We start from the raw sequence: 12,655 nt of genomic DNA on the forward strand, positions 1-12,655 counted from the left end.
AGTCCAAACCTTGTATTCATTACACTGAGATTTAGAAGTCATGCATTCATTGCCCAACTGTGAACATCTCCAACCAGTGCAGAGTTGTTTAAAATGACAGACTTTGTCATTTGCGCTATGTTGAACTACAGAGTCAGCTGGACAATTGAAACAACAGAAAACAGCAGTACATAGGCAACCGTGACATCCCATCCGATGTTTAAACAGGAAATAAATCTCGAATGACTTCCAAAAGGCAGTTTGTGGCTGTAAAGTACGAAGTATTTGAATGTCGCTGTCTGCGGTCCTGAAGCGAGCAGCATTAGAATGCAGAGAAAGTGGAGCAGGAGACAGTGCGGAGGTGTGGGGAAAATAAACTAAAGAACAGTCACAGTTAAGCAACAGTAAATTCAGTAACTAAACTTTTTTTCATTATGTGATTGCTGTTGTGTGTATTCACATCACAGCTTTACTTATTAAACCATAATTCAGTTCAAAGATCCCATCCCAGCTATCTATTACACACATTTAACATTTAAAACAGCTGGCAGCAAGGGAATGCAGGCAGAAACCGTCAACAGGATAAAATTGTTGGGTCTGGGGTGCACAACAACAGGGACTGTAACTTTAAGTCACGTGGCAAAACTGAACTAACCTCTAGAGGAGAGTCCGGCTCGTCCAGGATGCTCTTGTCACTCTGTATCCGCTGCATCGTCCCTGTAGAACTGGGCTCCATTATCAGCACGTTCTGACTACCAGCTCTGCCGAACTTACAGTCACTCTTTCTGGAGTCAGTCGTCCTGCACACCTCGTAATTGTACACGTGTTGCAGAGTCCCTGTCCCCAAAGTGTCTGAGTAACGTGGTGGATAATATGGAATCACAGGGAGCTTGGACTCATACAGGATGCGAGACTGTCTCCATCTGTAGATTTTCACTGATATAATAACCACCAAACACGTGATGAACAGGAAGGAAACCACAGCCAAAGCCAACACTAAGTAAAAAGTCAGCTTGTCATTGTACTCCTTGTCGTGTGCAAAGTCAGTGAACTCCGACAGCACTTCAGGGAAGCTGTCCGCCACCGCCACGTTAACAATGACTGTAGCTGAACGAGAGGGCTGCCCGTTGTCCTCCACTATAACACTCAGTCTTTGTTTCACAGCATCTTTATCAGTCACTTGGCGGATAGTTCTTATTTCTCCATTCTGTAAGCCCACTTCAAACAGCGCCCTGTCTGTGGCTTTCTGCAGTTTATACGACAGCCACGCATTCTGCCCAGAGTCCACATCAACAGCCACCACTTTAGTCACCAGGTAGCCCACATCTGCTGAACGAGGCACCATTTCGGCCACCATAGAGCCGCCCGTCTGGACTGGGTACAGGACCTGAGGGGGGTTGTCGTTCTGGTCCTGGATGAGGATTTTCACAGTCACGTTACTGCTGAGAGGAGGGGAGCCTCCATCCTGCGCCTTGACGACGAAAACCAGCTGTTTGATTTGCTCATAATCAAATGAACGCACTGCGTGTATCACTCCGCTTTCTGCATTAACTGACACACAGTGAGATAGTGGAGAACCATCGAGTTCAGAATCTACCAGAATATAAGATATGCGGGCATTTTGGTTTTCATCAGGATCTTTAGCCTTCACCGTCAGGACAGAAATACCTGGAGAGTTGTTCTCTGTGATAAACGCGTTGTAAACACCTTGTGAAAACACTGGAGCATTATCGTTCACATCTGATACTTTCAAATGAAAGGTTCTTCTCGTTGAGAGAGGAGGCATTCCTGCATCTGTGGCAACCACACTGATGTTATATTCTGAAACACTTTCACGATCTAAAACAGCATCTGTGACCAAAGTGTAGTAATTCCTTAAATTAGATTTAATCTTGAAAGGTGCGTTTTGTTCGATCATACAGTTTACTTGTCCGTTATCACCAGAATCAAGATCTTTTACATTAATAATGCCAATAGTTGTGCCAGGAGGTGAATCTTCTGACACTGGACTAGTGAATGACATGACGTTTATAATAGGGGCGTTATCATTCACATCACTTACTTCAATTACCACTTTGCTTGAATCTGTCAAACCTCCCTGATCTTTTGCATCGACTCTAAGCTCATATTTTTTGTCCTTTTCAAAATCTATCGGACCAGAAACAAATAATGTCCCAGAGACCGGATCGATGGACAGCAAATCAGCTATATTGCTCTTCACGTTTGAAATTGAATATGTGATGTAACCATTAGATCCGCTATCTGGGTCTGTCGCATTAACAGTGACGATATGAGTGCCCTTTGCTGCATTCTCAATCACCGTAGCTTTATAAACTGACTGGTTAAAATGGGGAGCATTGTCATTGGCATCTAAAATTACTATATTTATATTTACGGTGCCTGATCTCTGTGGATTCCCACCATCTACTGCCATAAGCTTTAGAGAGAGATGCGGAGCCTCCTCTCTGTCTAACTGCTTCTGAAGCACCATCTCTGCGTATTTACTCCCGTCTGGATTTACATGCTGCTTCAAAACGAAATTGTCGTTTGAGGTTAAAACATAATTCTGAAGGCCATTGACGCCAACATCGGGATCCTCTGCGCTGTCCAGCACAAATCGCGCCCCGAGGTTTGCTGACTCGCTTATGTCTAACATAATTTCCGATTTCTTGAATACCGGAGGATGATCATTCACATCTAACACTTCAATTGTGATGTGATGAAGCTCCATAGGGTTTTCTAATATGATTTCAAAGCTGAAACTACACGGCGTCACGTCCCCGCAAAGCTGCTCTCGGTCTATTCTCTCTTTGACGACTAAAATCCCTTTGTCCGTCTTCAGCTCCGTGTACTGGATGTTTTCCCCGGTCACGATACGGGCCCGCCCAGAACGGAGCCGTTTCAGATCTAAACCAAGATCCTGTGCTACATTACCGATGACTGAGCCTTTCTTCATCTCCTCTGGTATAGAGTAGCGGATCTGTCCGGCGACAATATGAAAGAAGTAGAACAACAAAAGAACCATTACCCGCTGGGTTCCCAAATACGAACGCCATTTGCAGAGTGGCTGCTGATACGCCATGTCAGAAAGAGATATTGTCCGAGAAAAGAAGAACCGAGATCGTCACATCTAAATTCAGTAAAATCCACAATAACAGATGTTGTTTGCTCATAAATCAGAAACGAGAAGCAAAGCCCCTGGATAAAAAAAGAAAAGCAAATCCCTCAATTTCCAAGATGTATATCCTCCCCGATGTTCACTGTAAGCCGACGTCAATGCGATCTTACAAAGAACGCCCCTGAACTGCATCACAGACATGACGGCGACTCTTTGTATTCTTATTCAACAGCGTCACTTAGAGTCTAAATCGTGAACACCAAGCAGATGAAAGCGAATGATGAAGGAAGTCTGCAAAGTTAATAAAGGTTTACAAATACTGCTGCCTGTTATATCAATGCTTCTGACTTTAAGTAAATATTACTACCACTAATAATATCATGTACATTATTGTTAGTGTTAGCAGCAATACTAGTCGTATTCATAAAGGTAAAATTTCTGAAGAGAAGTCATGACGAAAGTGAAAACTGATGAAGACAGAATGCAAACTGAGTAAAAGAGGAGCTGTCCACACTGTGGTGCTGAAAAGAACCGTCTGTATGTGTTTGCGGGTCAACACATTGACGACCTAATTACAATTTAAATTCAAGATAGAAAAACAATATTTGCAAAAGAGAAACGTTTGATTATTGTACCTCACCTCTAGAGGAGAGTCTGGTTCATCCAGGATGCTCTTGTCACTCTGTATCCGCTGCATCGTCCCTGTAGAACTGGGCTCCATTATCAGCACGTTCTGACTACCAGCTCTGCCGAACTTACAGTCACTCTTTCTGGAGTCAGTCGTCCTGCACACCTCGTAATTGTACACGTGTTGCAGAGTCCCTGTCCCCAAAGTGTCTGAGTAACGTGGTGGATAATATGGAATCACAGGGAGCTTGGACTCATACAGGATGCGAGACTGTCTCCATCTGTAGATTTTCACTGATATAATAACCACCAAACACGTGACGAACAGGAAGGAAACCACAGCCAAAGCCAACACTAAGTAAAAAGTCAGCTTGTCATTGTACTCCTTGTCGTGTGCAAAGTCAGTGAACTCCGACAGCACTTCAGGGAAGCTGTCCGCCACCGCCACGTTAACAATGACTGTAGCTGAACGAGAGGGCTGCCCGTTGTCCTCCACTATAACACTCAGTCTTTGTTTCACAGCATCTTTATCAGTCACTTGGCGGATAGTTCTTATTTCTCCATTCTGTAAGCCCACTTCAAACAGCGCCCTGTCTGTGGCTTTCTGCAGTTTATACGACAGCCACGCATTCTGCCCAGAGTCCACATCAACAGCCACCACTTTAGTCACCAGGTAGCCCACATCTGCTGAACGAGGCACCATCTCGGCCACCATAGAGCCACCGGTCTGGACTGGGTACAGGACCTGAGGAGGGTTGTCGTTCTGGTCCTGGATCAGGATTTTCACTGTCACGTTGCTGCTGAGAGGAGGGGAGCCTCCATCCTGCGCTCTGACGACAAAAGTCAGCTGTTTGATTTGCTCATAATCAAGTGAACGCACTGCGTGTATCACTCCACTTTCTGCATTTACAGAAACATATTCAGAAACGGGAGATGCTCCGATACTGTTATCTTCCAGAATATAAGATATGCGGGCGTTTTGGTTTTCATCAGGATCTTTAGCCTTCACCGTCAGGACAGAAATACCTGGAGAGTTGTTCTCTGTGATAAACGCGTTGTAAACACCTTGTGAAAACACTGGAGCATTATCGTTCACATCTGATACTTTCAAATGAAAGGTTCTTCTCGTTGAGAGAGGAGGCATTCCTGCATCTGTGGCAACCACAGTGATGTTATATTGTGAAACACTTTCACGATCTAAAACAGCATCTGTGACCAAAGTGTAGTAATTCCTTAAGTTAGATTTAATCTTGAAAGGTGCGTTTTGTTCGATTCTACAGTTTACTTGTCCGTTATCACCAGAATCAAGATCTTTTACATTAATAATGCCAATAGTTGTGCCAGGAGGTGAATCTTCTGACACTGGACTAGTGAATGACATCACATTAATGACAGGTGGGTTATCGTTGAAATCAGTTACTTCAATTACCACTTTACTTGAATCTGTCAAACCTCCCTGATCTTTTGCATCGATTCTCAATTCATATTTTTTGTCTTTTTCATAATCAATTAGACCTGTTATTAAAATGACTCCAGTTTTTTCATCAATCATAAACAGATCACCGATGCTACTAGTGGGATCTGAAAAGTAATACGTTACAACACTATTCGACCCAACATCTGCATCACTGGCATTAACAGTGGTGACGTAAGTATCTTTGGGAGAATTTTCCATTACTGTCGCTTTGTACACAGACTGATTAAACACGGGTGCGTTATCATTGGCATCAAGAACAGTGATATCTATATTTACTGTACCAGATCTCTGCGGAGTTCCGCCGTCTACGGCTATTAGCTTCAGAGACAGATGAGGATTTGTCTCTCTGTCTAAAGGCTTCTGTAACACCATCTCTGCATATTTCTTTCCATCCGCATTAGAGTTTTGTTTCAAAACAAAATGGTCATTCTCCGTCAGAAAATATTCTCTGAGTGCATTGACACCAACATCTGGGTCTTCTGCACTCGTCAAAGAAAAACGAGCACCAGCAATCGCTGATTCGCTTATTTCAAATAGGATTCTGTCTCTTTTGAACGTGGGCGAATGATCATTTATGTCTGTTATTTCAACCGTAATTTGATGCAACTCCATGGGATTTTCTAAAATGACCTCAAAGCTGAAACTACACGGCGTCACGTCCCCGCAAAGCTGCTCTCGGTCTATTCTCTCTTTGACGACTAAAATCCCTTTGTCTGTCTTCAGCTCCGTGTACTGGATGTTTTCTCCGGTCACGATGCGGGCCCTGCCAGAACGAAGCCTTTTTAGATCCAGACCGAGGTCCTGTGCTACGTTACCGATTAGGGAGCCTTTCTTCATCTCCTCTGGGATTGAATATCGGATATGTCCGCTGACCAAATGGCTGAGATAGAAAAGGAAGAAGAGAAGATGCCAGTTCTGTCCGCAGCCGAAGCGCCATTTCACGCACCGGGTGTCGGCTGCTTTTCCACAAGCCATCGCAAAAGAAAAAACACGGAAATATACTCCACAACGACCCAAGCAAAACACCAGTTATGAAAGAACACCGAGTGTACCTCTAGACAACAATGCTGCTGTCTTTTCAATTTACTGCATACATCTGGACGGAAATTTCAGTTGATGCGAGTCTGTTTTCTTCGAATATCAGCCCACTTAATGCACACACTCGCCTTTTCTCTCCCAGGCCACAGTGGTGAGGGAGGAGACAGTGCGTTAATGCTTTAGAGATTCTGTAGGGTTGATCAACAGCGTCCCATCGAGGCCAAACTTCGTAACAGCAAGCAACAACACAGAATTAGTTCTAATAATATTGAGTAACTGATGACCTTTGATTGGTGGAAAATCAAAATATTTCAACACAGTAAAACTGAGAAAAATGCGTCAAAAATAAACTCACAGAGATTTGGAAATCAATAAAAAATACTTAAAGACGGAAATAAAAACAGCATTTCAATGCACGTCTAAAAAATGCCAAAACAACAAAAAAGAAAAATCCGAAAAAATATATATCAGGGCTCAGGAAAATATTAGCAAGGAAAAGACATGGCGACTAGTTAAAAGCTAATTGTTGTTAAACGAGAGCAGTGAAATGAGCATTTCTGATTGTCAGCAGTTATTCAGGTCACGTGAAAAAAAATTCTTTCGACAATCACGAGTGAACACACCTGAGAGCCTCTGGGGATCAGTCATGATGCACAAGCACAATTAATTTAGAAACTCGAAAGTCATCAGTCGGTGTTGTATAAAATGTAAGTGACTAAGTAAGTCAAACCAGTGAGCGTGAAAAACAAATAAAAAGTATACTGACTAAAAAGAGACGGTAATGTGCTGAGTTGTGATTGTGTATGGAGAAGTAGTATTCCTATGACGTTATGCAAAATGCGATGCTGTCCATGGTGCTGAAAATCGGTAGGGGCTCCATCAGTTCAATATCAATAAACATCGACACAAAAACGAAGCTAGATTCTTAAACTAACCTCTAGAGGAGAGTCTGGCTCGTCCAGGATGCTCTTGTCACTCTGTATCCGCTGCATCGTCCCTGTAGAACTGGGCTCCATTATCAACACGTTCTGACTACCAGCTCTGCCGAACTTACAGTCACTCTTTCTGGAGTCAGTCGTCCTGCACACCTCGTAATTGTACACGTGTTGCAGAGTCCCTGTCCCCAAAGTGTCTGAGTAACGTGGTGGATAATATGGAATCACAGGGAGCTTGGACTCATACAGGATGCGAGACTGTCTCCATCTGTAGATTTTCACTGATATAATAACCACCAAACACGTGATGAACAGGAAGGAAACTACAGCCAAAGCCAACACTAAGTAAAAAGTCAGCTTGTCATTGTACTCCTTGTCGTGTGCAAAGTCAGTGAACTCCGACAGCACTTCAGGGAAGCTGTCCGCCACCGCCACGTTAACAATGACTGTAGCTGAACGAGAGGGCTGCCCGTTGTCCTCCACTATAACACTCAGTCTTTGTTTCACAGCATCTTTATCAGTCACTTGGCGGATAGTTCTTATTTCTCCATTCTGTAAGCCCACTTCAAACAGCGCCCTGTCTGTGGCTTTCTGCAGTTTATACGACAGCCACGCATTCTGCCCAGAGTCCACATCAACAGCCACCACTTTAGTCACCAGGTAGCCCACATCTGCTGAACGAGGCACCATCTCGGCCACCATAGAGCCGCCGGTCTGGACTGGGTACAGGACCTGAGGAGGGTTGTCGTTCTGGTCCAGGACACGCACAATCACCGTTGTGTTACAACTTAGTGGTGGCGAGCCTCCATCTTGAGCTTTAACTCTTATTTTATACTCTTTTACTTGTTCATAGTCAAGTGAACGCAAAGACTGAATGATTCCAGTCTCCGTATTGATGGAGAAATACGCGGAGACTGGATTCCCACCAACCTCTTCGTCATGAAGAAAATATGATATGCGTGCATTCTGGCCCTGATCTGGATCTGTGGCATGTATCTGCAACAGAGTAAGACCAGGAGAATTGTTCTCCATTACCTGAGTGCTGTAGACGCTTTGGCTGAAAGCTGGTGCATTGTCATTAATATCAGTAACGTCTAAAACAACAATTTTCTGACTTGATAAGGCAGGTAAGCCCTCATCTGTAGCAGTGAGGGTGATGTTGTACCTGGAACGCTTTTCCCTGTCAAGATTTTGCTCCGTGACCAACGTGTAATAATTTCTGAGAGACGATTTGATTTTAAACGGGAGATTTTCATCTATATTTAAATGAACCTGTCCGTTTTTAGCTGAATCTTTATCTTGAACACTAATGAGCGCCACAACTGTGCCAGGAGCAGAATCCTCTGAGATTTTACCAGAATATGAAGCCAAAGTCATTACTGGACGGTTATCATTAACATCTCCTATCTCAATGATTAATTTGCTGACACCCACTACACCCCATGGGTCTTTCGCTTGAAGGTTGATTTCGTAATTTGAAGAAATCTCGTAATCGATGTCACCGGTGAGTTTAACCTCTCCCGTGTAAGAATTTATTTCGAAAGGACAGGAGGAGTCACCCTCCAGGTGGGTGAAAGAGTACGTGACGTTACCGTTGTAACCTTGGTCCGCATCCGTAGCACTGACTCTGGCAATAACTGTGCCTCGCAAAACATTTTCCAAGACAGACGCTTTGTAAACGGACTGTGTAAAAACAGGTGCGTTGTCGTTCGCGTCCAGAACAGATACATAAATCTTGACTGTCCCAGACCTCTGCGGCTCCCCACCATCCGCAGCCGTCAATATGAGCGTATGCTCGCTTTGCTTCTCGCGGTCCAAACCGCTCTGAAGCATCATTTCAGCATATTTACTCCCGTCTGTCCGAGTGTGTTGTTTTAGAACAAAATGATCGTTTGCCTTCAAAGAGTAAGTTTGCAGTGAATTTATTCCTACGTCGGGATCCACTGCGCTATCAAGCAAGAATAGAGTCCCAGTGGGCGTCGATTCGCTTATTTCCAAATTCATTTCCTTTCTGGGAAAAGCAGGAGCATGGTCGTTTATATCTTGAATTTCGATGGTAATGGAAAACAATTCAAGTGGATTTTCTAGAACAATTTCTAGACTAAAGCTACAAGGCGATTTCTTGGCGCATAATTTTTCTCTGTCAATTCTTTCATTGACAACGATATGCCCTTTGTTCTGGTTCAACGCGACGTACTGGTTTTCATCATCTATAACAAGTCGAGCCCGACCTGAAACCAACCTTTTAACGTCCAGGCCCAGGTCTTTTGCGACGTCCCCGACAAACAGCCCTTTCCTCATCTCTTCTGGTATAGAATAACGAATTTGTCCGCTGACCGCAGCAACAACACAGAAAAGCAAAATGGAGACTCTCCAGTCCAACGAGGCGCCTTTACTCTTCAGAGCATCCATTTCCTCCCGATGAATATGAGATCCACAGCTACACAGTTATCCGCACAGAGAGAGAAAGGCTTCGTATCTCGCTCACAATATTGACTGCATATTTTGTCTTATATTTCAGTCAAATCCATACAACGCCACCATGCATGGTACAGCCTTATAAAGACCACCATCGCCTGTGTACTTCGGAGACGGGCGGCGACTCGGGAAAAGGCTGATGTTAGATCAAGAGTCTGCTTAGGCAACAGCACCACCAACAGTGAATAAATAAAACAACATCATCATCGGTATGTGTGCACCAATGCTCAACCTGTCTGGCCTGTACGATGTATCCACACTGTACGAGCCCTAACCGTAATGTTGTTGATCTACATCATGAAAAAACAGAAAAAAATATGTCTAAAAAGCCACTGATTTTAAGATAGATAGATAATTAGATAGATAGATAGATAATCTCTTCTCTCCTGATCCACTCTGACTGATAAATCCAGTGACCTACATTTGGTCAGTGGAATCAACATCTAGTATGAAACTACTGCAGCACTCACCCACAAGCATGAATGAATACTGACACGTTTAACTACAGTTATATTTTGTAAAAACAAACAAACAAACAAACAAAACAAGATGTCTGCACAGGTAGGAATGCCTATTTTTCTAAATAGGTCAACAGTGCCTTTGTATCATGCCCCTGTTTACACAACACACTTGCATGCAGTGCTGCAGAGCATGACATTCTGCACATCATGATTGTGCATTATTCAGGCAATGACTGCACAGCAGCAGCCATATTATTAATATTCATATAGTTTAAAGCCTGGGGCAGAATCAAGAGGCACACACAAATAAGAGAAACACAGCTGCCTGTGTTACAGGAAGGCTAGCTATAATTTTAGGCTTGCATTCAGAGCAGCATCTGGGAGGATGTGTGTCAGACAAACATTTCTGATATTGGCTTTGTTATTTAGGGGTCAGTAGTGTGTGTGGTGAAAAAGAGAAGCAGAGGAAAAGAGATGGATAGAAACTCATTCAGTTGAGTTTGAGAGCTGAGTATGATGTGGTGGAGGCTGTAATACTAATATAAAAGAGCAGTATACAGTAGTGTACCGTGTGAGATCTAAAGAGAAAGGAAAATAAAAATCATCTTACCTGCTTCATCGAAATGGAAGTTTCATTCAAGGAGGGCACCAAGAAAAGAAAGGAGAGTAAAGAAAATGGTCAGTATGAAGCCTAATGAATCTTAAAAACATAAATTAATCACATCTCATAACATAATTTTACATTCATGCATTATATACATATCCTTATTGAAATATTGGATTACATCAAGCTTTGATCTGGTGACTTCCTCATCACAGAACTTCCAGGGTGCTGCTTTCATTTTAAGATATACGCAGCTGTGGCCTGGAGGTTGGAGAAGTGGCTTGTGATCAGAAGGTCGCCGGTTCGATTCCCCCACCGGACGGGCAGGAAAAATTTGAATGGGGAGGAGTGATTAATGCGAAAAATGCTCCCCCACTCCACTAGCCGGCTGATGTGCCCTTGAGAAAGGCACTTAACCCCAAAATTGCTCCCTGGGCACTTGATGCAGCCCATAGCTGCAGGTCTTGTGTGTGTTTCACTGCATGTAATTTGCTGGGTGTTGCATGTGTGTTCAACTAAGGGTTAAATGCAGAAGACAAATTCAGAGTGTGTATGTAAAAATATATATACTGCCAATAAAGCCATTCTTCTAAACCATTATGTTTCTTGAATTAGAACTACTTTAGTATTTTTTTGATAAATTAAAATAAGATATTGCCAACCAAGCAAAAGCTTAAAAAAAAAAAAATGCTGTTCAGCTCCATTGCCTACTTACTCCATAACATAGGCTCTTTCAGTGTTTGAGGATTGTTACCACAAAGGGACAGCTCTCACCTTTGACCTGAAGTTGAATAACGTTTTAGGTAACTTTTAGACTTCAAGTAGCACTTAACCTTCACCACTCTGTGCTTCCCCCCCTTTTTTTTTTCCTTTTAAACCAGCATAGCTTAACAACACTCATCCCTTTTATGTTGCTGTTAAGGACATGGTCAAAAAGGAATTATCAACCCATGTTCAAATTTAGTGACAGTTGCAATTATCACGTGACAACCTATAATCAAACTCAAGAGACAAGAAACTGATGTCTCCATAATTGCATAGAGAAAGATACTGTCTCTGTGTTATGAACAAATGCACACAAAGGTCAGCTTTGCATTTGTATTATTTACACAATGTGTCAGTGCCTTTCCAACATTTCATCCCCTTCTCTGCACAGGATGTGTCTATAGAACAAAACTACTATCAGTATTCGAAACCACTCAAACTCTGTGATATTTGTATTAAATAAATCAACCATGCTATTAAACTGACATACTTTTCAACGCAATCAGCTACACTGCAGAAAATGGTGTTCTTGTGACCCAGATAATAATTTTAAAAAATTAAGCACTGCTTTATTTTTCCTTTTCTTTTTGCTCTCCTTCTATGGCTGAAATTAGGAGCACAAACAAGCCCGCAAGCCAGCTATAACACAAACAGGAATACACATGAATTCACATGGAAATTTTTCTGATGGTATTACCTCTCTGCTTCACTACCACGACATGGTTAGTAGCAGACAGGAAGGTGCATGCAAGAGCGCACACACGCACACACACATCCATCCATCACCATTTAACTGTTGTGCAAAACCAGACCTGAGTGCAGCTCCAAATTACAGTAACATTCACATATATAAAAATATTTAGTTTTCAGTTGTTGATGGCTTCACTTTTGTACTTATGTTTTCTTTTTTAAGAGTTTTGTTGCTGAAGAGGCATTAGAGGAGACTAGTTGAGAGTCAATCTAAAAACAAAATCGCTGGAAAGAAAGAAAGACAGAAAGCATTGTTACTACTCTTCTACTCACCTTGTTATTAGTAATAATGGCAGCACTGTGTACTCAGATTGATATTTATACACAAAGGCTGACCTTTAGAGTTTTATTTACCAGCATAAACCTGAGAGGTGGCATGCTGTATTGCACAAACATTCATATAAGTTCTATCGTTTGTGTTAA

At 42.6% G+C, this 12,655-nt stretch overlaps 2 protein-coding genes across 17 annotated transcripts in view; both read right to left on the bottom strand.

Moving 5' to 3' along the window:
• Nucleotides 1-12,655, bottom strand: part of LOC124068394 (protocadherin gamma-C5-like) — a 211,186-nt gene that overhangs the window by 88,058 nt on the left and 110,473 nt on the right. The window contains exons 1-2 of one of the 16 annotated variants that reach the window (XM_046406650.1): nt 3,738-6,606; nt 447-634 (exon numbers count right to left, since the gene is read on the bottom strand). The exons of 10 other annotated variants lie outside the window; for them this stretch is intronic. In XM_046406650.1, coding sequence (XP_046262606.1) covers nt 554-634; nt 3,738-6,176 — 2,520 coding nt within the window. In that variant the 5' untranslated portion in view covers nt 6,177-6,606 and the 3' untranslated portion in view covers nt 447-553. Of the gene's footprint in view, nt 1-446; nt 3,713-3,737; nt 6,607-12,655 lie in introns of those variants that run through there. 5 more of the 16 variants (XM_046406623.1, XM_046406633.1, XM_046406625.1 and 2 more) reach the window with 5 other exon arrangements.
• LOC124068414 (protocadherin gamma-A10-like) lies at nt 7,141-10,174 on the bottom strand. Its single transcript, XM_046406669.1, has one exon. The coding sequence runs from the start codon at nt 9,584-9,586 to the stop codon at nt 7,157-7,159; it is 2,430 nt and encodes an 809-aa protein (XP_046262625.1). The 5' UTR covers nt 9,587-10,174; the 3' UTR covers nt 7,141-7,156.

The sequence above is a fragment of the Scatophagus argus genome, chromosome 12, assembly GCF_020382885.2.
Source record: "Scatophagus argus isolate fScaArg1 chromosome 12, fScaArg1.pri, whole genome shotgun sequence".
Taxonomy (NCBI): Eukaryota; Metazoa; Chordata; class Actinopteri; family Scatophagidae; genus Scatophagus; species Scatophagus argus.